Genomic DNA, 27,376 nt, shown 5'->3' on the forward strand with positions numbered 1-27,376 from the left:
ATGAATGTGTAATCGATCATTATGAGATGTATTGACCCTATTTGAGCAGTTATATAATTGTACAACTCTCATATAAATATTATCATCACTACACTTAATTAATAGAGCCCCCATTCCTCTTGTGGACATAAAAGAGCTCCAAACCACACAAATCAGCCATAATATTTGTTTGATTTGCATATAGTGCATTGCTAATGTATTTTGGATTTATTAAATGATATCAAAGCAAACAACTAGGGTCCAAAATCTGGTTAATTTTCATCTTGATTTGCAATGTAGCTTGCTCAATGAAAGGGAACCGCTTGATTTATGCCAAAGACAAAGTAGGTTCATTCTATCTCATCTGTTGCACCTTTTTTAAGTGTCAACGGATAGATTTGTGGAAATTTTGACAATCAAAGAATTTTCTTTGGGTTGAAATTGGAAACACTAAAGTTTGATTGGAGGAGGAAGATGACGGTTTGAGTCAGCTGAACATTCTTGGTGTCAACTTAAGTTCACCAAATTCAGCCATGAATTTTTTCATGAGCCTCGAGTCAGTCTGAGCTTACGTAGAGTCAACTTGACCCTCATCAGAGATTTCAAGTAGGTGTTTTTTTTTGATTGAAGGGGGAAGATGACGGTTTGAGTCAAATAACATTCTTGGTGTCAACTTGAGTTTACCAAATTTAGTCATGAAATTTTCCCTAAGCCTTAAGTCAACTTGACCCTCATCAAAGATTTCATGTAGGTGTTTTTTCTTCAACTTTTCTTTAAAACGAGTCCTAAAATTAGTGATTTGGTCACAATGATTAGATTTGGACAATTATTTACTATGAAAGAATTTAATTGTCCTTTTTAATTAGTTGGCATGCTATAGGAGAAATAGATGGTACTATCTTTCCACATGAAGCGCATGTAGATGTTACAAAAAAGTATGCATCTGTCATATCTCAAATATTGCAAAGAAAGACATTTTTAGCATTCATCAAGACTTCAAAAAGGAAATTAGTTCTAATAATGTATTTGTGACATAAGAATCTAACCCGAGATATAAAACTTGGCAAATTTGGAATATGAAAGTTGTTACTTGGATCAAAGCCTAAGCCACATTGTTTCTTGTCAAGTTTTGACTCGAGTATGACATGTTCTTACTGCATATGAGTTATAGGAAACATTAGAGAATTATTTTTCTATTTTAAACAGATGTTAAGATTTTTCAACTCAATAATGTTAAGAAGGGATAGATCTATGACTTATTTTTATGACCATGTTAAAGAGTTGTGTCTTCAGATGGCTTATGCTACTGAGCATATTTAGTCTAGTAATAAGTTTATGTTACAAGGGTAGGTGAAGAATGGATATCAAGTTTTTGTGTTGTCTTTATTAATTCAACTATTTTTTGCATTTGATATATTATTATCTAAACCCTAAACACTAAATTCTATTGTAGAAAGTACATTATTTAGTCAAACAAAATGTTGTTCTGGTTGACTCTTCATATAAGGCTCTTGTGGCTCATTACCAAAATGCTTCCTTATACCCCAAATAATTCAATCGGAGGTTGTCAATCTGGTAATAGAGGTGGTAGAGGACAACCATGAAATAGGGGTAGAAAACATTGATAGAACAAATAATGAATGAAGTGTCATTTTGATTCTGAGATGAACCATTCAACTATAAATTGTTGAACTACATAGAAGGAGAAGCAATTCCATGCCCAAGCTCTTGCAGCTAATTGCAACGTTTATAGATTGTCGAAGCGCTTGACTAAGTGTAAGTTATTGGTAGTGAGGTCAAACAACATGTTTCTAAATATCTAGCTATGTTCCTTGACTTGGTTCCCTATTTTTGTCCTGATACTATCATTACTAGTGATGGAAAAGAACGCCCCATCACTAACATTGGGTCAATTTGTATCCGTACTCCTAAGGCCCTTTTGTTTTAGAATATATTTTGTTAGTCTCATCTTTACAATATGTTTTTTTTTATCCCTTATTTATTCATTTAATACCAAGTGTATATTTATTCATAGGACCACCTTTCCCAACACATTCTAGCTAAAGGGAACAAGATTGGATGCCTCTACTTCTTTGAAGATGATGTCAATTTCAAAGAAGCATTAGAATCCTTGTTAATATGTTTTGAAGTCTAGATTTTACTATCAAGTCCAAAGGAGATTCCTTTCTCCATATCCCTTCTTTTATTTCAACACAACAACATTTTTTAGGACATTGTAAATTGGAACATCGTTCTCCAAAAACATTTGGAATTTTTTTTGGTATAGCTACAAGTTTGAATAATAAAAATTCTTGAAATACTTTGTGTTCTATTTGTCATTTTACTAAACACACTCTATTGTGCTTCTTTTCCTCTTCCAGCTGGCTCCTTCCTTCCTCGAGTCAACTCGACATGTCTCCAATAGTCATGTCTTAGATGGTTTACTCCCCTTAACTCTCCACATATTCTTCAACATTCTCAAAAATATCCCTCCCTTTATTTCTCCTCGTTGACCATTCCAATCTTTTGTTTCCCAAATTGTTAAGCTTCTACAATAATAACCTTATATTGATGTTCTTAAGGATCCCATACAGGTACATATAACGGAAGGGGAAATATCTACATATAAAAAAATTGTTTCATGGCCTTAAATAAGAATTTGGGGCATGGTTTTATAAATTATATAGAGTTGATGAAATTTGGTTTTAAACGGTCTAACCCTTATTACTCTTCATTTGTTAATAAATCTCATGGATTGCTTACACTCGTCATTGTTTATTTGATGACATCATATTGATAGGAGATAATATTGTTTTCATTAATAAGATCAAAGAGTCGCTTAAGATGCATTTCAATAAGACATATTTGGGACAAATGTATTTTTAGGGCATTGATTGCAAAGATGAGATTATTACTTTGTCTCAAGTGAATCTGCCACTAAACTACTCGATAAGGCAAATATGTCAAATTGTTAGTCAATTATACCTCATGTTGCACTCTCAAGCAGTTTGCCTCTTACCTGACTTGAGCCAATTTACAATGCTTAATTTTAATAAGCTTGGAGGGTGCTCTTCAATACTTAACAATAACCAAGTAGAAATTGTCTTTATTTTTAACTAACTATATATGAGCTCTCTTTGTTTACATCTTATTGAAGCCTTGAAAGAATTCTAAGTAACCATTGTTTTTACATAGTTGGCAACTTCCCTTACTTTGTCATAGTGGATTACATATGCTTAGATTGGGCTAGTAGTCAGTTTAAATGTTATTTTTCTTGGTCCAAATCTTATCTCTTGGGTGAGTCCTTGACAATATACAATGACTAGAGCAAGTGTGAAGGCTGAATATTAGGCAATGGTTATGGGTCTTAAGGAATTAGAATGGATTCAAAATCTCTTTCACTTCATTCTTAGTAAATAGATAGTTGGCTTTTGGTTTTATTAGGTTTGTTATAATCAAAGTGTTTTATCCGTGGCAATCTAATCCCCAAGATAGATCCAAGCATATTGAATTAGGCTACGTGTGCTTTCTGTGGATTATACTCCTACTGAGTATTAGCTAGTAAATATTCTCACAAAATTACTAACTACTCAATAGTCAGTTTTTTTTTTTTTTTTTACAACAAACATGTCATGGCTTAACCCATGCTCAGTTTGAGGGGTTAATACTTATGAGATGTATTAATTCTATATGGTCATTTATGTAATTATACAACTCTCATATAGATAATATCATCACCCTAAACAAACTCTTGAATTAGCAAAACCCTCATTCCTCCTGTAGACATAGGAGAATATTTTGAACCACATAAATCGGCTTTTGTGTGTTTGATTTGTGTTTCATATGTGGCATATTTACTATGTGGCATGATGCACAACCTCTAAGTGCCTAGGGAATGTTGGTGCAAGTTGAATGGTAGCAAGTTGTGTTCCATGCACAAGAATGAATGGGGCTAATTTGTTGAGCTTGTACAATTACTATCCTTAATGCCCTACAAATATGTAGAAATTACAATATTGTCAAGAAAAAACAATTAACACAACCACTCTAGTATCTCGTTGGAGAAAAAAGTGATTAGAATGATTTTGTTTAAACACAAAGTGATACTATGAACCGAGCCCTTCACTCTATTTTAAGTCACACAAGGCTTTTTTTTTATCCTTCACACTTTACCTTTGTATCTTGATCAACAACCTAGAAATTTGTTCCATGTTCGTCTCTTCTTAGATATTCCCATAAAAAAAGACATTTTTTACATCCATCTAATATAGCAGCTAACCCTTATCTATAGCAACAAAAAAAAATGCAAATAACTTAAATAGACAATAGGTGAAAACGACACAATAGGTTTGGTTATGACCTTTAGACACTAGCCTAGGCTTGTATCTCTCAATTGTCTCGTCAAGATGATAAATCATAAATACCCAATGGAATCTATGACTTCAACACTAGTAAGGGGATTACAAAGAATTCATGAATGTCAAGATTTCTACCTTCAGTCTCCATATTCTTTACTTGTGTCTACTTTAAACACACCAAGGCTTCTTGATGAGATTGTTACTCCTTTGCAAACAAATATAGTAAGATCAAGATCAGCAAGGTGAGTAGAAAATAAATCTCCATCCAAAGTTGATGATAGCAGTAGAACTACACTTGATGGATCTTTTGTAACTCACCTTTTGTATTGCCTTTTGTAAAACTTTGAAGGCTTTTGTAATGGCAAATGTGTCTAAAAGTAGAATATCGTAATGGCATATATGTCTAAAAAGTAGAATATGGCAAATCTATAATTGAAGTAGGAAGAGTAAGTAATGGATGCATGGATTCAATAGTGGACAAATATAATTTAGAGAACTATAGGATATCAGAAGGTGATACTAATAGACGCATAAACTCCGCTTGCAAGAGGATCATCAACTTGTATTTACTTTGAACACGAGAGTATCTTAAAAATACACATTTGATAGATCATGTTGATAATTCTTTTATAAATAAGTTAAAGAGATGCACAAAAGAAACAAATTCAAACACCCCATGGAGGCAATCCTAACCAAGGGAAATCTTACTTTAATACATGAATAGGGATTTTATTCAAAGTTGAGTATAATTTTTTGTACTTGAGAGAAGCTAAAGGAAGGAAATCCCATCATCTCTATAAAGGTAGAGATCTTACTTTGTTACGACTTAATGATACCCGGTTTTTTAAAATCATACCAAAATATTTACTTTAATCACTTGGTTTTTACATTAAAAATGGTGCAAGTATTTAAAATAAGAAAAAATAAGCAACAACATCTAGACTCCAACTAGGTTTGAAGCATGAGGTTATTCCTTCATTCAACTCGTTGTGATCCGTGAAATAATATATGCAACTAGGAGGTACCTCCTTATTGCAATTTGAAAAAAAATTTATAATTTTAAAGGGCTAATATTACCAAATTAAGGTTGAGAAAGCAATTTTGACTAAACTTTATTATATTATATCTCTTAATTAACCTTAAATTTCATCTGGTTATATTATTTTGTAAGTGAAGATAGGGTTAGTGCATAGAGAATATAGATCACGATGGAGAAAAAGAAAGTGAAAATTCATCTTATGATGATTTACTATCTCAATAAAACGTGCTTTCTTTTTTAGACCCTATGATTATTAAAATAAAGAAATCAAAGCATTAAAAGTGTTTTTACTACCATACTCAATGTTATTAGAATTGAATCGATCATCAAGTTTGAATGATGATTTGTTTGATTTAACCAATTAAAATGTAAAAAGAAGGATGTGTAAACTTATATAGTATCATGATAATATTGTATTTAGTATTAAAATTCAAAAATTAGCGTGCAGGGAGGACACCACTCTTACTCACAAGGGAGGGATTGACCTCTTCCATCATCTTTGAACGGCGAGGAAGGTGAGAAGACTACTTTGCATAATTTAATAGGAAGAACACATTTTTCTTCCTCCATTCACTTAATAGACTTAAAGAAAGAGCAGTTGTCGTTAACCTAATTTAACTAAGACTAGTTCAATTTCAACCACACCTAATTATTTTCTAATCTAGTAAAGTTGGTCATGTTGGTAATTCCAACAAATAAACCTTCCCTACATGCATCAAATTTATTTGGTTTATTTATCAATTCTAACTTACAACAAAAGGGTCATTGGGCCCTTGACAAGTGAAAGAATGAATTCTTTATGCAGGTTATTAATATTTAAAATGAATTCATAATTTTTAAGAAATTATAATAAATTTCATTAAATATAAGTGAGTTGTTGACTGGATAGTCTCAAGTTGCTCTGTCCACCAAGTTTTGATAATAAAGAACATTTAAAACCAATTGTATATTTTGAGTTTGGTAACTTTAAGATATGGAGACACTTTGAGAACAGATCAACTACTCGAGTTTAGGTTGTAAACCACCATAAAAACCATAATTTTTGATTACGGCTGAAAGATAATTTTACTGTGTTTGCACGCTTACTCATTAGGTTTGGGCGCGAATTGTTTTGTAATCCCACTTGTTGTAAAGTTCAATAAATAACCTCAAATTGTGGCATAAAGGAAGAAAAACAAGTACTCATGTAAAATGATATTGAACTTTTTTATATTGTTTGCTTGTGCCATTTATTCAACATGATCCAAGACCCACTTAATCACTTTCTCCTAGATGATGAACATTATTCTAATACATGGTTATGATGTAAGCCCCCACAAAAGTTGTTGAACACTGAACATTTATATATTATAGGTTTGTAAGCGTGTTCTTATCTTATTTAATGTCATGATCAAAATTATTGATGATTTCACAATAAATGTACATGATTTTTTTATATATTTCAATAAGTATAGTAACTAATCTAGAACCTAGGGTATGTGAATGCTTATGCATATTTGAGGGAGATGTTAGTTGAAACCTAATGCTCCATTTGATAGGGGAATTTGCCCCCAGTAGAAGCCTAATGCTCCTGTTTTTCTTTCTTTTTCAACTCATTTTAGTTTTTTACTAGTGATACTTTTGAGTCCCCCTCAATCTCTATCTAATAAAGAAGATATTTTCTTCATTTTTGGAGGGACGTAGGGTTCCTTGTGACTTTAACGATAAGAATAAGGTTGATCAAACTTAGGAAAATGGACGCAGGGTTCCATTTTTTATATTTTTTGGGTCTATTCGTTCATTTCTTAGTCTCCTTCAATCTTTTTTTTTTTTATTTTCTATCAGAGACGTTATGAAAAGACATCCATCCACCTGCTCATAAAGCTTCTACTTCCTTTTCCCATTTTTTTTTAGTAGTTTGAGCTTCCCAATTTACCCATTACTTGCCAAAGCGGACCCAGCTCTGTGGCTGTACCTATCAACGGGTTAAGGAAAGGCGAGGGTCGAGGGACCTTTCGTCACTGTAAATGAGATTCGTTTTCCGAGGTGAGGGAAGTTCCACGAAGAAGACTTTATCTGCAACAGAACGGGCGGCGGAGCAGAATTACACAGAAGTTGAGGGGCAGTCTCAGCATGCGGAAAGACGACGACGAGGCTTAGAATGATTGGCGGGCTCGTACGACCACGTGAACCGCGAGGCTCTCCATCATCGTATACGTCTCTGACGGAATCCTCCTCGGTCCTCTCCACTTCTCTCATTAAAAAAATAAAATATCAGGATTTTGGGACGTTTTTTTTTTTCATTTTAACTTCAAACCGGACCCATAAGGGTTCACCTATATGGTCCATTTCAAAAATAATATATAATTTAATAATAATTTTTACTTATATTTTCATTATAATAGATTATTGTAAATTATGTATTTTTTAAATATTATTATGTAAAACCCTTCAACATGGTGTGGATAAGATTCGATTTTCATACCAATGATCGGTTATTATCGTAATCTTAATTCTTTTTTTAACTTAGTTATCCAAATGCACAATTGAAAGATTCCTAACGGGAACACTTTGAACAAGTCTGTTACACGAGACACGACTTTATTAATTTACGTCATTTTCACATTAACTTTAGATTACTCACGATTTTATTAATTTACGTCATTTTCACATTAACTTTAGATTACTTGAATATAAAAACTTTACAATAAATTATTGATTGAGGAGGATGTAACTTACAAAAGATGGTGAAGTAGAAGTCAAGTCCATCTATTTCAACTTTGGGCTGTAATTTACACAAATGTGTGGTAAGTCTATTTTGTTGAAAACGAACTCGTAGAAAATAAAATGAGATAATAATTAAATTATTATTTTTTTACTAACTATTTTTTAAAATAATAATAATCAAAATTTTATTAATAATCAAATTTTTTATTTTAATTAATTTATTTTATTAATTAAAAATTCAATAAAACTATGGTTAAATCTATCAAAATAATTTATTAATAATATTTTTTTTTCTTTTCCTCTATATTTTCTAATGTGTACATTAATACAAGAAATTACTTTGCAACACTAATGGAGAAAGGTATGGTCACGGTCGTCCGCCGTACGCTTCTCGCTACTAGTGGACTTTTAAGTGCTGAACCAAGGCGGGCGAAATGGGAAAATAACAGAAACCAAGCTAGAAAAAGACCTGTGAGTCCACTACTCCCGACATTGGTAGACAAACTGAAATCCTTGTATATTTTTTTTTTTCAGTTGCGAAATGCTCTTTGTCTCTCCTGCTGTAGCTCCTCCGAGGTAGACCGCGAGTTTCGAATTAATTTCTTTGCAGAGCGATACGGAAGCTTCATTTCCGTGACTCTGAGAATTGACGGCTGGTAGGTAAGGAGTTTGGTCCAGGGGTTTCAGGTTCATGATCTGGCATATGGTAGATACCGGGGACGATGATGGCAATCGAAGGTATGTAGTAGACGCATGTTTTCTTTGCATTCGTCCTCTTTCTCCTTGTTTAGTTTTATTCTTTTTTTATTTAAAGTTTGTGCAATTTAAACTTTGTAATCTTGATTCACCTGGGTTTTAGGTCTTGAGTTTTTTCTGTTTTTCGTTGTTGTGCTTCTTTTGGTTAAAATCAAAATTTGAGTTCTATTTGTGTTATTGTGTTAGAACTTTACTGTCATCCACGTGCCGTGTTTGGTACTTTTTAGTTACCAACGTATGTGATGTTCGAAATAAATTTGTTATTCGTCTGTAGCATATTAGAACTAGTTTAGTGGGTGCATGTTTGAGCTTGGTGAAGGAAGTAGCAATGAAAGTGGCAGTGGATGGTTGAGGTTTAAGATTTTGGCTTCACAGCCAAAATGAACACAACTTCCTGTTTTCTGTTTCAGCTCGGATCTGTCAGTGGAATAGGTAGAACTGGACTACATTGCGTTTGTCTTAATATACATAAATTGATGCACAACATGGTTAGAATGATATGCAAGATGAACAACAAGGCAATTGAAGAAAGGATCACCTTATAGTTTGCAAAGTTAAACCATAGTTAGAGTTAAACTCCTCATATCATAACTTGACAAAAATGTACAGGAATTCATTTTTTGGGTTAATTTAATGTTCTAACAGCATTAATTTTTTTTTTCAAACAATTTAACCAAATTTGTCTAATACCAAGTTTTGTAAATTACTCAAAACCAAGGAAGTTTTATACTATGAAAGAAAGAAAGTCTTCTCAAGCCCATTGTTTTCTTGACGTGAGTGGATTCTAATCAGGAGTTTCCTGCTTGACAAGAAACTAAAACAAGCCTTGAGAGACTGGTCAAAGACATATTGTAGCCTGCACATGGCTTTCATAAGGGAAGTCATACTCTTAACTAAAGCCACAGTTCATGTACCAAAAATTGCATTATTTTAATCATATGAAATTTGTATAATAAGTTCATCTTCTGGTGGCAAAATGCTCATTCTCTTGCTTTTCAAGAGTATGGCTGGAAAAATGAAAATATGTAGAAGGCCCCCAGAATAACTTTGGTACCTTTGGATGTTCTGCACCATGGAATCAGTTTGATTCAAAACAGTAGGAACATATGGAGATGTATCAAAGTTTCATGATCCTGATGTTCAATTGGTCTATGGAAGAATGAAATCTTCATTATGACCAGATATTCATTTAAGAAAAGGCTGAACATGAGTGTTTCATGAATAACAAAGGTCAACTTACTAGTTACAAAAAATTGAAAACATTTCAAGTCAGGGAAGGATGATATTATGTAAGTCCATGTTACAAAAAAAATCTACTAATTACTCTTGTTCTTGAAATTTATGCTATTATTTCTGACTATTTTTTACTGATGAAGTAGTACATGATTATTATAGATAATTTAATATCTGGTTATTATATAAAAAAATACTATAGATAATTATATTATAGATAATATCTGGTTATTATATTATACTATTTCAGTACATGATTATTATAGATAATTTTTTTTCATTTAAAAAAATATAATTTTTTTATTTCATTCCTTATTAACTCCAGAATTGGATATCGATAAGCTATATCAAGAAGCTCAAAACCGGTGGTTGAAACCTGCAGAGGTGCACTTTTTGCTGCAGAATTATGAAAAACAACATCTTATGCAAGAGAATCCCCAAAATCCTCCAAGTAATTTTTCCTTCTCCTCTTCTTTTGTTTTTCATTGCCTTTCTAGTCTGATCATTTGATCAGAGTTTACTTAATTCAAATATGAAGTGCTTTACTTTCTGCATAATTATCCAGCAGTTTTATTGAAAAGACATATCACTATAGGCTGTGTACATTAACAGGTGGTTCCCTGTTCCTTTTTAATCGGAGGGTCCATCGATTTTTCCGTAAAGATGGTTATGCTTGGCGGAAAAAGAGAGATGGGAGAACTGTTGGCGAAGCACATGAGCGACTCAAGGCCTGTTCTTCTTCTTCTTTGATTCTAGAGCACAAAGTGTGACCTTGGGTGATGTAAAAAGTGTTGCATAGTAGTTGATGTTGAGTAAATGGCATAGTTTTAGATCTGGCTATTTAAATATTGTATTTAATATCATAACATTAGATATTGAATTTTTTGAAAAAAAGACATTGAAATTCATTTAATGATTTAGATAGAGAAAGTGTGTGCTGATTTCTTTATCATTTAAGCTGTTGCTTTCAATAAAGTTTTAACAAATTTCTAGTTGTAATAGATGATCCTTAGACTCTATGAATGAATAAAATAAACTGTAGATTGATGATAGGGTAATATCCCCCAGCATAAATTTTTTTCCTGAAGACTCTGACTAGAAATGTCTTCCCATACCTCTCAAAGGAACAAAAAAAAAAGGAAATGTTCGTCATGGCGAACACTTTGCTGTTGCTTCAGGCTTGTAAATTGGTCACAATCTTTCTCTCTATTTATAGACAACTAGATCTTCTGTAACTGATGATTCCAAGCCTTCACTGCCTTATTATTAGAAGCTTCTGACCTCAGTCTTTCTCTTGGAACTCTCTTCATTGGAGAGTGGTACCTCATGGTTTATTATTATATTGTTGTTGTTGTTGTTGTCATTGTTATTGTTATTTTTCTGAAAATAAAAAATCCAGTGTCTTAAATGGATTTGTGATAACCAACTATAGCATGACACCCCGTTGACCATCACAGTTATTCCTGCATTGGACGGTGTGCTAATTTCAAGCGAACTAGAGACAGTCCTCTGTAAATAATTGTCTGAACTCCAAAAATGTCCTTTAGCCTCCATCTTCATGTACTACTCCAAAAAGTTGTTCAATGGGAACAACCCTGGTATGTGAGCTTCATATGATTTGTCTTCCTACAGCTACTAGGTAATTGAGTGCTACGTTCTTCAAACTGCAACATTGTGGCCATTGTCTGCTAACTTTATTGTCTTATGCTTTCTTTATGCTTTTTTTTGATTGGCTTCAATCTTTCACTGTGTTGTGTGGGGTCAAGGTATCTTCTAGCACTGCCAAAGATCACTCATTTTATTTGATGTGTATCTCTTCCTAAGATTCTCATTAGCAATCCACTTTATAGATCATAGTAGTATTTCAAATAAAAACTAGCAACTTGTGCACAATCTTCTCCATTTTCTTTTTCTTTGGAAAATTTGGGTGCCTTGCTGGGTAAGTTTGATTTTTTGTGTCTCTTGCCTTCTTAATTATCTGGTTTCTTGGAAGAATGTTTTTTTTTTTTTTTTTTTGTTGAAGAAGATGTATTAATAAAGCAAAAGAGAATTACAAAATTTGAGGGAGCACGTCCCTTACAACTAGTGATTGTAGGGTAGCTCCCTGCCTGGCAAACACATCAGCCGCCGAATTAGCGGATCTCGGAATGTGAGACCAAATACAAGGAACAATTGAGGTAATACCTAAAATTTCTTTAAAAGTATCCCAATGCCTCCACGGAGGAGAAGATGCGTTCTCACACCAACCTCTCACCACTTTGGAGTCACCTTCAACATGGAGAGGCCCCCTACATTTATCTCTGAAGATACGAAGACCGGAGAGGAGACCATGCAATTCAGCAGACGTAGAGTCTGATATACCAAGGGGTACGGCATAAGTGAAGAGCTGATTACCGGAATGGTTTGAAATAACTCCTCCGAAACCAGAAATACTAGGGTTGCCAAGAGATGAACCGTCAAAATTTAACTTTAGGAAACCAGGATCAGGAGGAGACCATTCTTTCATGAGCGGAGGCTTTTTCCCAATGTGCATCAATGCCAAGTTTCTCCAATTTTCACGAATGGAGGAACCCAGATAAGGAGAGAAAACTTTCTTGGTTAATAGCCAAGTTGATATTTGCCCAACCACTCTGTCTGCAACTCTGTCTAAAGATTCACTTTTTGCATCAAAACGTCTTCTATTTCGCTCATTCCAAAGACCTCACGGGATAAAACTAGTACATGCAAAGAGCATCATCTTTCCAAGACTCGGCATAGGAGTACCCATGAGAGATTTACTGAACGAAAGTAGATCAGCTGCCATGTAGAACTGAAAACCAAACTTTCCAAGAATGCTGATCAACACCTTCCAAGAAAAGCTGCAATGGAGAAGAATATGGCTAGGTTTCTTGGAAGAATGTGCCTTCAGCCTCTTGGCAACTTTCTAGAATTATACTCTTGTGCACATGTGGAAGAGCATAGTAGAAGACCTAACATTGGGACTGTAGGGGGGACTATTGAGCAAGCTTTCAGCTGCATATTTTTTGGGACCAGCAAACTCCCAAACTTTGTTTGAGCTCTATCATTAGGGAGAAACAGAGGACAATGATCTCTCTCTGGTAATTGGATGGACATTTGTCCTCCAGTGGTCTCTCAAGCAGTCAGGTAGGCTTAAGCTCATCTTTCTTGTTTTTTCACGTGGAAATGTGGGCAAGCAGAGAGGAGGTGGTTCCATGTAATGGGAAAATTTCTATTTAATTTTCTGCTTCTTTTGGCCATTGCAACTCTACTCTGCCGTCTTCATTGCATTAGAGAAAATCAATATAGGTTCTTTCAGCATCAGCTTATTGAGGGTGATTTGGCGGAGTTGTTTCCCATAAAAAAAACTTGTCCTTGGTGCTTTCTGAAGATCCATGTAGAGATCCTTTGCCTTTTTCAGATTTTGCCCATTACTTGGATCACCTTAATGTTCGGTAGTTAAGTAGAATTTTAGGCTAAAAATGAAGGTTTCTTAGTTGTTGATATTTCCCTTCTTGATTCTTATTTTATTTTATTTTTGTTTTTTTATCTTTTTTTTCTCTTTTTTTATTGGTGAGCTTTATTTAGAAAACCAAGTTAAAGTAATCTTAGTTGTTTATTTATGACTTGGTTGTTTATTTTATTATATCTCCTCTTTTGGTGGAGTGTCCTCTTGCCGTTGTGACATCTTTTATCTTAATATAATATTTTTTAGGGACAACAATGGATTTAGGGAAACCCTATCTCACTCTGGAAACCCACCCATAGACCCGCTACCGAGAAAACCTATGATTTGTTGAATTTCCAACTCTATCCCAACCTTGCCAGGTTGTCCTAGAATGCCGCTAAAAAAATTAAGAAGAGAGAATGAGAGGGAGAGAAAGTGGAGAAGAGGAAAGCTCAAGAGAGAGTTGCATTAGGGGACGTGCACATCCCCCAATCTCTATTTATAATGCTGGGTAATATAATTTACAATAATGCCCTTACTTTAAGTGAAACCCTACTCTCCATGTATCTCCCATTCTCTATGTCCTCTTACATGAAACTTGGACCATAGACATAATTGGACATACAAAATAAGATTACATGAAGACATATAAATAAAGATAAAGTGAAAAGACTGAAATATCCTTGATACTTGTTCTCAACACTCCCCCTCAAGTTGGAGTGTATATGTCAGAAAGTCCCAACTTGCCATAGAAGCTCAGAAATTCACGCTTTCCCAACACCGTAGTGAAAGACATCATCGAGTTGATCACTAGACCGAACATATGGGGATGTCACCTCCTTCTTCATCATTGCTTACCCGATGAAATGAGAATCTACTTTTATGTGATTCGTTCTCTCATGAAACATCAGATTGTTTGCAATGAAGATTGTTACCTGGTTATTACAATACATAGTCATAGGATCCTTCTGATAGAACCCTAACTCCTGAATGATAGATCACACCCACATTAGCTCACTGACGGTGTGGGCCATTGCTTTGTATTCAACTTTTACACTACACTGAGTAACTACATTTTGCTTCTTACTCTTCCAACTGATTAGGCTTCCTCCCAGAAATACACAGTACCCAGTAGTTGATTTTCGGTCAATCTTGGAACCTGCATAATCCTTCTTCAATCAACAAAAAATGTTGAGAATCCCTCTTCTTGGAGAGTTTGCAAGATGAAGAAACTTGTCAAAGACGCACAACAATTAGATGATTGCTCTTTTTTTTTTTTATAAAGTTGTTTTTATATTAACAAGAGAAAAATTACAAAAGAGGAGGGAGCAGATGCCTAACAACAAGTGATTGTAGGGTAGCTCCCTGCTTGGCAAACACATCTGCGGCCAAATTTGCGGATCTCGGATTGTGAGACCAAATACAAGATAAAATTGAGGTAATTTCTATAATCTCCCGAAAGATGTCCCAATGGCGCCACGGGGGAGGGGATGCACAATCACACCAACCAATGACCACCTTTGAGTCCCCTTCAATGTGAGGGGACCGCTGCACTTGTCTCTGAAAACACGTAGAATCGGAGATGCCTAAAAGGCCGGCATATGAGAAATGCTGATTATCGGAAGGATCTGAAATAATACCTTCGAAGCCAGCAATCCCGAGATTACCAAGAGAAGATCCATCAAAGTTCAACTTAAGGTAATCGGGTTCAAGAAGGGTCCATTCTTGTATGACTTGGACTTTTGTCCCAAAGTGCATCATAGCCAAGTTTCTCCAGTTTTCACGGATAGGGTTACCAACAAAGGAGGAGAAAGACTTCTTAGTCAGAAGCCAAGAAGAGATATGTCCCACCACTCGGTCCGCGACACGTACCGCTGATTCACTTTTTGCATCGAACCGTCTTCGGTTGCATTCATTCCAACCCCCCCGGAATGAAACTAGCACAAGCGGAGAACATCGTTTTTCTGAGACCAGGAAGGGGAGTACCAATGAGCGACTTGCTGAAAGAGATTAGATAAGCCATCATGCAGAATTGTAACCCCAACATACCAAGAATGGAAGTCCAGACCTTCCACGAAGAGATGCATTGTAGCAGAATTTGGCTCGTGGTTTCAGCTTTAGTGTTGCAAAAGGTGCATGGGAGGTCGATTGAATGGTGTCCTCTTCTTCTAAGCACGTCTGCCAAGAGAATCTTGCTTTGACAGGCGCTCCACATGAAGAATTTATCTTGGGAGGTGCACAAAGATGCCATACAAAGTAGACCTCATGCTCCCTTTGAGACGAATACTAGCCATTAATGTATCCGAATGCAGATGATACAGAGAAAGTACCTCTTTTGTTTGACCACCAAATGAGCTTGTCAGCCTCCGAAGGTCGAATTTTTACCGAGTTCAAAGAATCCATCAAGTGGCTGGCTTCCAAAGCCTGTGTTAGAAAGACCCCTTTTGGGATGAATGCTCAGACCACCCCCCTCAAAAGCATCAACTACTGATATGTTTCTACGTGCAAAGAGGAGAAAAAGACTTCTGAAAGCATTATGTAGCGGCTCCTGCCCCATCCATAGATCATCCCAAAACTTGAGGGATCTGTCGTTTGCAACAAAGAATCTACTGTCAGAGGAGAATTTTGGAAGAAGTAGATATAATGCTCTCCAAATTGAAGATAGACATCTCCGATTATCTTTTGAAATCCACCAAGGAGAGCCACAACCAAGCTTAATAAGTACCATTTCCTTCCAAAGATTGGAAGAAAGTGTATTAAACTTCCATAACAATTTTAGGAGCAACGCTCGGTTCATTTCCTTGGATTTTCGAATCCCCAGGTCACCCATATTCTTTAGCAAACAGACTTCATCCCATCTGACCAGATGATATTCATAGGTCATCATTCGATCCCCTCCATAGAAATCTTCATTTGAGCTTATCCATGGTTTTATATATGGTTGTAGGACAGGGCATAAAAAATAGTGCATAGCTTGGGATGCCCGCAATGCAAGACTTGAGGAGGATGAGCCTCCCAGCCTTACTGAGTAAATGCCCTTCCAGGTTGCTAGCTGGGATTCAATCTTCTCAACCACCGGATTCCAAAGGCTTTTGCTTATGCGGCCATTGAATAAGGGCGGTCCAAGATAGGTTGCTGGTAGGCGACTTGTTGTGTAGCCAAATATACTTGCCATCTCTACAAGGAGCTCAGGATTGACGTTGAAACCCATGAGAGAGGTTTTCCCCCAATTAACTTTCTGCCTTGATGCTAATTTGAAAAGACCCAAAACCACTTTTATCCTTCTAGCTCCATCAATATTACCGATTCCAAATATGATGGTATCATCCGCATACTGGAAGATGGGAATATTAAAGGCCTGTTGGATACTAATAGGAGGAAGCCACCCAAGATTGACCGCCGAGTAAAACATTGAGGAGGAGAATTCAACAACCATATTGAATAAAAGCGGGGATAGCGGATCACCCTGTCTGATCCCTTTAAAGTACCAACAAACTGAGTCATTGAGGATGAGAGAATCAGAGTTCGAGCCCACAACTTCTGATCCATAATCTCCATTTTTCGCCAAAACCCATTTTTTCCATAATCTCATTAAGCAAGATCCAATAAACTCTGTTGAAGGCCTTTCCAAGATCGAGCTTCAAGGCAATTCTTGGATCCTTGTTACAACGGAAATGATCAATAAGCTCATGTGCTGCCATAGTGGAGTCCAAAATTTCTCTTCCCTTAAGGAAAACACTTTGCCCTTTGTGAATGACGGTAGGGAGAAGAACCTTTAAGCGGTGAGCCAAAATTCTTGCTATGATCTTGTAGGCACACTTGTGATAAGATTGATTGGCCGGAAGTTCTCTGGCTTCTCAACATTAGCTTTCTTTGGAACCAAGGTAATAAAAGATGCGTCAATACTGCGAAAGGTGATACCATTTCTGAAGAAGCCGTGGATCATTGCTATGATATCCTCCTTCAGCTGAGACCAAAACCTTTTTAAAAAATCTCCATTGAAACCATCACGGCCCGGAGCCTATCACTTTACAATTAGATGATTGCTCTGATACCACTATTAGATTGAGCTTGGTTCCATCCTAAAATGACTTGCCACTTAGGAGACCTAGTGCTCAACTTTATAAGTCATTCACTTTTTTTAATATTTCTCAATGTGGGACTTTTTCCAACTCAAGACTCCCCCTCACGTTTAAGACATAACGGGCCTAAGACATGTGCACAAACTCCACCTCATGGAGCTGACAACACACAAACTCCTATTTCATGGAGTCCAAAATACCCAAATAACTTGGGGACACAAACTGGGCTTCGACCCACGTACACATTCTGCTCTGATACCACAGTTAGATTGAGCCTGGTACCATCTCACCACTTAGGAGGCTTATTGCTCAACCTTATAACTCATTCACTTTTTTTAACATTTCTCAATGTGGAACTTTTTCCCACTCAACACTAATCTTCTATCATCTTCCTGTTATAAACGGTTGTAACCTCCAGAGTTTCTTCCTCTTTGTTTTCTTGCTTTATGAAGTGATTGCCTATGCTTTCTCCCGTCTTTCTTCCCACGTTCCATCCCAAATTTCCTTCTTGTACCCAAACACCATGTCTAGAATTTGGCTTTGTCATAAAATTGGATAACTTATACTACACATTTTCTAATAATGAGACTGAAAAAGAAATGCCTTGAAATGGGTCTCGTTTAGTAAGCAAAGGTAAATTTTAGTCACCATGCCAATATAGAGGACAAGAAATATAGTTACAACATATTTGCAAGGATTCCATGGCTATTATTTTCATTTTTTTTTGTTTTTTGCTTTTTTGGTAAGTGGACATTCTATTTTGTTTCATCTTATGTTTGTTGGTAGAATGACTTTCTCTATTCTTATGTTCAGGTTGGGAATGTTGATGCTTTGAATTGTTATTATGCTCATGGAGAGCAAAATCCGAATTTTCAGAGGCGATGCTTTTGGATGTTAGCTCCGTAAGTATCAACATTGGTCACTCTCCACTCCATAGTCCACCTTGCACGAAAAGAAGAATTTTTTGTTGTGATCCTTTGTTGATATTGTGGTCCCTCCTTTGATACTGCAGTGGGTAAAAGTCATTTAATTAAGTGTGTCATTTGCTTACCTTTTCACTTTTTATAAGTTCTTTGAAGAAGCTGGAAGGTTAACTCATTCTTTGTAAAAGAAAGTACCTTAAATCATTTACAAAAAGTTGAAGAACTACAGGTTTTTGATAATTATTTCCATAATAGGTTAATAAAAGTTTCTTGAAAGAGTTTTATATATCTTGTAAACATAAGAAAAATAGATGGAATATGGAGTGTGTGGCACACTTCACGAGGTCAGAATTCTGCCTCTCTCTTTATTAAATAGTTTTCTTAAGTGAAAACTATTTACTATGTAAAAAATGCCCTTCTAGACTAATTTGCTTGTATCTCCTAGAATATAAAGCATATTAACCTGAAAATTGAACCTCACATCTACTATAACTTCTTTTCAAAAAAAAAAAAAAAAAAAAAAACATCTACTATAACTAGACAAACACTCTTCAAGTCTTAGAGGGAAACAATGTAAAGTGACCAAAAAACCTTAACTCCCACAACTTTAACACTACTTCTCAAGTTGGAGCTTATATATCTAAAAGCCCCAGTTTGTTACAAAAAATCACATGATCTCTTTTTCCCAAAGCTTTGATAAATATATTACCAAGTTGATATGTATATTTGACATAAGGTGTGACTATGATTCTATTCATCACAACATCTTTGATAAAGTGGCAATTGACTTTAACATGTTTATTCTTTTCATGATGTTGGGTTGAGCCTGGTTCCATTTCAAAATGACTAGTCAGTTAGGAGGCCTATTCCTCAACCTTATAACCCAATAATTTATTTTAGCAACCCCCCCCTCATGTCTAAGCTTACACATAAAGGGGCTTCGACGTGTTCACAATAGACGAACAACTTGGCTCTCCAATAATAAAAATAACCTGGGGAGTAAATATTGAGCCTCGGCCCATACACAACTTGCTTTGATACCATTGTTAGGGTGAGCCTTGTTCTGTCCCAAAATGATTAGCCACTTGGGAGACTTCTTCCTCAACCTTGTAACCAAATCATTTTTCTTAACACTTCTCGATGTGAGACTTTTTCCCACTCAACACATAAAATACATGATTACTCACAATGAAGATGGTAACTTGATTGTCATAGTACATTATCATTACCTCTTTAATAACGAAGCTCAATTCTTGCAAAATAGATTTAATCCACAAGAGTTTGCTACTCACCCTCTACACTTGAACGAGCAACTATAGTCTTCTTATTACTCTTCTAACTTAGTAGATTGCCTCCTACAAACACACTATATCTAAAAGTAGACTTTCTATCCAATTTGGACCCAACGTAGTCAACATCGGAATATCTTGCAGATTTAAATGTCTATATGGCTCATACAACAGTCTTTTCTTATAGCACCCTTCAAGCATCACAAATATTCTCAATGCAGCTTGTCGGTTTGTCTTTCTTGAGTATTCCATAAACTGATTGACCATATTCATTGCAAAAGTTATATCAGGTCTACTCACCTTTGCCATAGATGAGTTCGCCTACCTACCTACCTACCTACCTCTTATACTGTCTTTGAGCTCGTCATTGTCCTTTTCATAAAGATTATTGCCAACTTCCATAGCAATCTCCGTTGGTTTATCTTCAAACAACTCATACTCATGTAGCATATCAGTCTCATACTTTCTGTGAGTCAGAATAATACTTGCTTTGCTTCTTGCTCCTTCAATCCTGAAGATATGTCTAAGTGTCCCTAGATCTTTAGGAGGTTAGTGTTTTGGGAATTGGTTTGGAATTATAAATTTTAGAATTTCAATTATGTTTGTTTTCAAATTCCAGTATTAGTGTGTCTAGAATTAATGCTCACAAGTATTTTGTAAAGAAGAGATTTTTTTTTTTTTTTTTTTTTTTGAAATTGTGCGTAGTTATATTAAAAGGCTCAAAAGAGCAAGATTACGAGGAGGGGGAACCATCCTAAACAATGAGAGATTGCTGAGAGGTTCCAAATTTAGTTAGCCTATTAGCCACATAATTGGTTGACCTAGGAATGTGATTCCAAGTACAAGAAATGAAAGATACAATATTTGCAATAGATGAAGTAATTGGCCAATTCCATCAAGGGGGGAGGCTGAATTAGAGCACCAGCTGATGACCACTTTAGAGTCCCCTTAATCAGTAGCTTTCCTTGAAGTCGGTCTTTGAAAATCTTCGACCCAAAATGAAGTGCATTCAGCTCTGCTGTGTGAGAAGTAAAGAAGAGGATTTGAGAAAGAAAAAAGGAGAAAAGTTTGAGAGAGGAGAGGAAGAAGAAGCAGCCAAGTCTGCATTGGAGTTCATGCCTGAAAAGCGTGAGCTCCTCCCCTTCCATTAATCACTTTTGTAATTACTAGAAAGGATGAAAATGCCCACAATTACAAAAACTCCTATAACTCATACATTACAACTATGATATGAATGAAACTTTAATGATAAGTGCTTAATGAAATTATCTATCTAAAGGAAATATGCTAAGATAAATTAGTATACAGGAAATGACCAAAGTACCCTCGGACTGGTATTTTAACATATTCCAATGGTCAAAAAATTTATTCAACTTGTGGAACTCTATTTCCTTTCTTCAGCAATGGAAATAAACTCTAGAAAAAGAATTTTCGTAGTAAACATCTCAAAAAAAACTTTTCTCTTGAAACAACTTTTCATGCATCTCAAAAAAAAAAAAAAAAAAAACACAACAAAGAACAATAATTTTTTTTTTTTTTTATGAGAAGTGTGAATTTATTAAGACAAGAAAAAGGAAAGAAGATACAACCTAGAAAGGGGGGCTCCAAATACATCTAGGGCTTGAAGAGTTGTGCCCTGTCTAGCTTGAGAATCTGCAAGGAGGTTGGCTGATCTGGGCACATGTGCCCAAGTACAATTGAGGGAGGAGGTAATGTTACATATATCTAAAAAGACATCCCAATGCCTCACGAGGGAGTTTTAGAGTTGGCGCACCAATCAATGATCGCCTTGGAATCCCCCTTCAATGATAAGAGGACTAGAGAACTGGTCTCGGAAGATGGTACGGCCGTGGTAGAGGCCAGCAAGCTTAACCGAGGTAGCATCCGAAATGCTCAAGGGGCCGGCAAACGAGAGTAGGAGGCTGCCATTACCCGCGTGGATGACACCATCGAAGCCTGCACGGCTTGGACAGCCAAGGGTGCTGCTATCAAAATTCAATTTGAAGCTACCGGGTGGAGGAGGATTCCAGATTTTCATAGCAGGGGAATGGGTGGGGCTAGACATGACTGCAAAAAGACACTAGTTTCCACAAAGATGAGAACTGCGTAAGTGGAGGAATTCTTTTTTCATAAGGAGCCAATTAGAGACCTGGCTCGCAATAGAATCAGCAAGCGTAGAGGCATAGGAAGCCTTGAGTTGAAATTTCCGTTGTTTCTCTCCTTCCAGAGTGCCCAGGGGATATGACCCGCACAATTGGAGACAAACATTTTGCCAAGCATTGGAAGCCGAGAGCTAGTGGGAAATTGGATCATAGATGGGAGGTCACAAGAGACGTACTATTGGATGCCAATTCGGTTCAGAAGGCTGGCCTAAATTTCCTGAGCAAAGTGGCAATGAAGGAGCACATGTGTGGTTGATTCCGGAGAGGTGTGGCAGAAGGGGTAAGAAGGGTCTGGTATCTGAGCTCCTCGCCTTAGTAAGGCATCTGATGTGAAGATTTTATTCCTGCAAGCACACTAGACGAAAAACTTGGTGCGAGAGGGACCAAACCGAAACTGTTGGGTGGCTAGGCCGAGGAGTAGTGCCGCTATGAATACTGTTGTAGGCTTAAGTAATTGAGAAGGAGCCCTTTGGACAAAGGGTCCAAATGAGCTGATCCAGAATAGGCTATGATCGTGACTTTATCAAGGGTGGAGAGAGGATTTGAGGCCTCCATTGCCTGAACATCCGTGAGTCCCCTCCGGAATTGCAAGTTCCAATTTTCCGATTGCTACCAAATATCAGCAACCAAAGCCATGGGGTAATTAGAGAGACTTGAGAGAGAGCTGAAGGTAACCTCCAACAGTTTATCACCCAACCACCAATCAGACCAGAATTTAGTTTGAAGACCATTGCCGACAAAACATTTGACAGAGGCGGAGAACTGGGGGAGGAGGAGAAGGATCTTCCTCCAGATTGGTGAGAGTCTATGCCGACTGCCACCTTCCAACCACCAGCCCTCACGCTAACCAGCTTTGGCAGCAACCAGAGAGCGCCAAATCAGCAAGGGAGAAGTGTTGAATCTCCACATCCACTTGAGCAGGTAAGCTGAATTAGTGCTTGAGATACTTTTGGTGTCGAGATCTCCAAGGAGAGTTGGATGGCACATGTCTGCCTAGTTCACAAGATGGTATTTCCTTTCTCCATTGAGCCCATCCCAAAGAAATCTTCACTTCATAAACTCTAACCAGCTGGCAACTGCAGCTGGGTAGTGGAATAGGGAGAGAAAGTAGCTCGGAATTCCATGGCGGCAAGATTTTATAAGAGTGAGTTTGCTTGCCTTTGATAGGAACTTGCCCTACTAGGTTTCTAAGCGGCGCTTCATTCTTTCAATGATTGGATTCCAGCAATGCTTATTCAGGGAGCAATCTATCAGCGGGAGACTAAGATAAGTGCTGGGAAGGTTTGCGGTTTTATAGCCAAGATAAGAAGCCATGGATTGAGGGTGTTCGACACAATGTTGTATCCTGTGATTGAGGAGTTGGCTCAGCTGACTTTCTTGCCAGAGGAGAGCTCGAATAGGCTCAACAACACTTTGAATTTGGTAATTTGTGCCATGGTGCCTTCTCCAAAGAGGATCATACTGTTGACGTATTGCAGAATAGCAATTTCTTGATCAAGCTATTTTGAGATGGGGGAGAGCCATCCAATGCGCTTGACATGATGAACCATCATGGAGAGATGTTCAACAACAATGGTGAAAACAATTATGACTTTAACCTTTTTCAAACTACATAGCCTTTTTGAAATGACCATGACTTTAACCTTTTATGGTAATTCTACAGCCACGCTAAATCTGGAATTTTGTATTATGAAAATATTTATATTAGAAAATTATATTCCAGCAATAGAATTCAAGAAGGTATATCCTAGAAATATTCTTAACACACACTACCCTCCCCTTAGTTTGAAAATGGTGTGTCAAATGTTCTTGTACTTTGTTAATGCCCTTTTCATCACTTTCGGACAACATTGTATCATTAATGTATATAATCGATAGAAGAAGTAATCACAGTGGCTCCTCTAAAATCCCAAGGATATCACCACATGGTTGAATTTATCGAACCAAACTCTAGGACTCTGCTTGAGGTTATAGATTGCTTTATGCATTAGACATACTTTTCCAGTCTCCCCTTAAGCAACCTATCCTGGAGGTTGCTCCATAAACACCTCTTCAGTCAAATCACTATGCAAAAAAACATTCTTGAGATCCAATTGGGTATAATGGCTAGCCTTGATTAACTGTAATAGATATCAAAATCCGAAAAGATGATAAGCGGGCAACAAGAGAAGAGGTTTCAAAGACAACTACCCCATAAGTCTACGTGTAACCTTTTGCCACCATAGCCTTATAATTTATTATGTACAGCCATTGACATCCCGCTATTGTCGCATCCAATAGTGGCTCACACAAAGTCCATGTTTCTCTATCATTTAAGCTTTCTATCTCAAAATCTATGCCTGTTTCCAATGAGGGACACTAATGCTTTTTGCACTAAAGAAGGAATGGAGTAGGAGGACAAGGACCTACAAAAGTTTTAGAAGAATTTGACAGGTTGTCTAAGGAAACAAATTTGGAAATAGGATGCTCGGTACCTTTTTGAGTTCAAACACAAATACCCTTGTGAAGAGAAATTGGAAGATCCAAATCATTTACCTTAGGAGCTGTAGATGAGGAAGGTGCTAGCACTGGTGGCATAGATTGCACTGTAGTGGAAACCTTGGTAGGCCTTCATCGCTTTTATATGTATAATGGCTTTGGTGATCCTGGAACAACTTCAAAAACTAATACAACACTAGGAACATCCTCCACAGAAAGAGGAGTTACAACATCAATTCCCATAGAAAGAGAATCAAACTCAACCTACTTGGAGAAACCACCACTAAGGAACTCATTCATAGGGTAAACTTGGTAAAAAATCATACTTGCATATTGTGTGATAATTTTGGTAAATGTCTGCATTTTCCTCCATTGCCCTTTTATTTTGGGAGCTACGGTGCTGTCCTTCTCTGCAAATTTAGATTTCAATTTAATTTTCTCTCCTTGGGTTTTGGCTTCCTAGCACACGCAAGTGCTCTCTTGGGCCATGGTAAAAGAAAACTATGGGGTTGAGGTTTGCGTTCATGTGTGGGAGGAATTATTGAGTGTATCCTTCACTTTGTTCTTTTTTAGGCCAATAAATTCTCTGGTCTTTATGCTCCAGAGGTGAAGCTGAGATTTGTTTCTTAACATGGTTGGAGAAATTGTGGAACATTTGGGGCTGCAGGTCGATTTGTAGGGGAAATTATTGAGTCTTTTATTCACTTGTTCTTTTCTTGACCAATAAATCCTACATTGGTTGACTAGGCTACCATGTACTGTTCAAGGGTTGACACTTAAACCTTCTGGGCTAGTCTGCTTTTTTCTACTTTTAGACCAGCAGTAGGTACCGGCTCTGATTGAAACAGCCGGAGTCTGATAAAGTTGAAGATACCTTATTGGAGAGATGCTATATGATAGGCACTAGTTTAACCTTTTCTGAAAATCAAGGTGCATTAAAATAATTTGTTGTTATGCTGATTTCTTTTGGCTTATTTATTTGTTGGTACTCCATCCTTTTAAAGATCAGTTTAAATATTCAACCTGTGAACTGCTGTTCCCATGTAAATATTCTGGAGTCACAGGGTTTATATACACTTTTGCTTTACAGGGCATGGGATCACATTGTTCTTGTTCATTATAGAGAAGTCACAGAGGTGAGTTCACCGAATCCTGATTGTTTAAGATGCAACAGTTACTATATGTTGTTGAGTGGGAAAGGTCTAAAATATTCCAACATGTATGTTACAATAAACTTGAATGTAACCTGCTTGATAATTTTTTTTTTTTTAACATTGTTGCTTGTCTTTTTTATTGTTGTAACTCAAACATCATCTCTGCATTGATTGTTGAGAGATTTTAGTATAATTCCATAACTGAAAGATTCCCTCATCTTATCTAACTTAAGGGAGGCCAAAGGTTGGCAAATTGAGAAACAATTGGCATGTAAAATGTAATGCTCTTTAAATTACAAAAAATGAAAGGATCACTTTCATCATCCCCTAATTGAGTTATAATTCACGAGTCAATCAGCAGTCTTACATTGCATTTATTCATGGATCCATATTTTTTTGAAACGGTGTGATTTTATTATGAAGCAAAACAAGAGAATACATCAAGGAAGGCCTCCCCTTATAACAAGAGATTGCAGGGAGGGACCCAATTTAGCACACAAATCAGCAACCGAATTGGCTGCTGATCCAAGAACATGAGACCAAGTATAAGAGGTAGTGGAAACAATGTCCATAATACCAAGAAAAAACTGCTAGTGACACCATGGGGGGAAAAAGGCAGTGGAACACCAGCCGATAATGACTTTGGAGTCTCCCTCCACAACAAGCGGACCTCTGAAGTGATCCTAGAAATTGTGAAACCCATGGAGAAGATCAGAGAGCTCAGCAGTGGTCGAGTTCGCAACGCCTAGAGGACCAGAGTAAGAAATAAAGCTGTGCCTCCAGGATAAAAAATCACCCCACCAAAGCCAGCCAACCCACCGTCAAAGTTAAACTTATAATAGCCGGTAGGGGTAGGCTCCCAAACAGTAACCCGGTGGGGCATAGAGGAAATGGACATTTGAGCAGTAATCTTCTTGTTAGTGCGGGAAGGGGCACAGGAGAGGCAGGCAAATTCTTTTCAAGTGCGAATCCAGGTGGAGATGCGGCTCGTAGCATAGATCACCTCAGTGGTAGAGCACGAAGCACGGTTAAATCGTCTGGAGTTCCTCTCCGTCCAGAGGCACCAAAGGATATAAGCGACACATGCAGCTAACAGGAGTTTACCGAGGCTGGGGAGACGAGTCCTAGATGAGTAGCGGCACATGATGCTCAAATCAAGGGTGATGCAGAAACTGAGGCACATGCTATCAATCATAGAAGTCTAGACATGCCAGGCAAAAGCACAATGGAGGAAAAACCACCTTTTGATCCATTGTGTTTTCGCCTGGCAGGTCTAGGTGACTTTTCCTTTCTTCCATTATTATTATTATTATTGTTCTCGTTAGTTTGGAATTATGGCGTTTAATTTCTAACATTGGCGACCACCGTGGGTGAGGGGGCCTCAGAGTGCGAAAAAAGGGAGCAAAGTGGCAAAGGGAGAGGGGGGTCCTGGTGTTGATGTGATGCCATGTCGGGGGTAGAGATGTCAAAGTGATGGGGGTTGATGGAAAAGGCCGCCAAAGGCATAGGGGTAGGGGGTTGTCAGAGGACTCAGTGGTGGGGTGGAGGGGCACCTACTTGTCAGTCAGGCAGTCTATAGGGCTGGCCGTGGGTCGGGCTGTGTGCTGGCCGGGAGAGGCGTCGCTGCCGCTGCCACCAGTGAGAGAGACAAAGTCTTCCACAAGACCTCCAAATGTGATGCCGAGTCAGAGGGGAGACTGCCCGACATCGATCCAGAGGAAAGTCTTACTAGAGTGGATGCAACTGGGACAAATGAAGAGTCGGGCTTCGTC

The 27,376-nt window shown here is 37.1% G+C and overlaps 1 protein-coding gene across 3 annotated transcripts in view; it reads left to right on the forward strand.

The window, feature by feature from the left end:
• Nucleotides 1–8,586: 8,586 nt before the first annotated feature.
• The window catches only part of LOC137952703 (calmodulin-binding transcription activator 4-like), a 50,807-nt gene continuing 32,017 nt past the window's right edge, over nt 8,587–27,376 (forward strand). For 2 of the 3 annotated variants that reach the window (XM_068799767.1, XM_068799768.1), the window contains exons 1-5: nt 8,587–8,820; nt 10,397–10,522; nt 10,684–10,799; nt 18,412–18,500; nt 25,541–25,586. In XM_068799767.1, the coding sequence (XP_068655868.1) occupies nt 8,805–8,820; nt 10,397–10,522; nt 10,684–10,799; nt 18,412–18,500; nt 25,541–25,586 (393 nt within the window). In that variant the 5' untranslated portion in view covers nt 8,587–8,804. Of the gene's footprint in view, nt 8,821–10,396; nt 10,523–10,683; nt 10,800–11,604; nt 11,670–18,411; nt 18,501–25,540; nt 25,587–27,376 lie in introns of those variants that run through there. The other variant, XM_068799774.1, reaches the window with a different exon arrangement.

This window comes from Aristolochia californica, unplaced genomic scaffold (genome assembly GCF_029961685.1).
Source record: "Aristolochia californica isolate CCGP_79_NKW_82.1479 unplaced genomic scaffold, dmAriCali1.0.hap1 SCAF_1, whole genome shotgun sequence".
Taxonomy (NCBI): domain Eukaryota; kingdom Viridiplantae; phylum Streptophyta; class Magnoliopsida; order Piperales; family Aristolochiaceae; genus Aristolochia; species Aristolochia californica.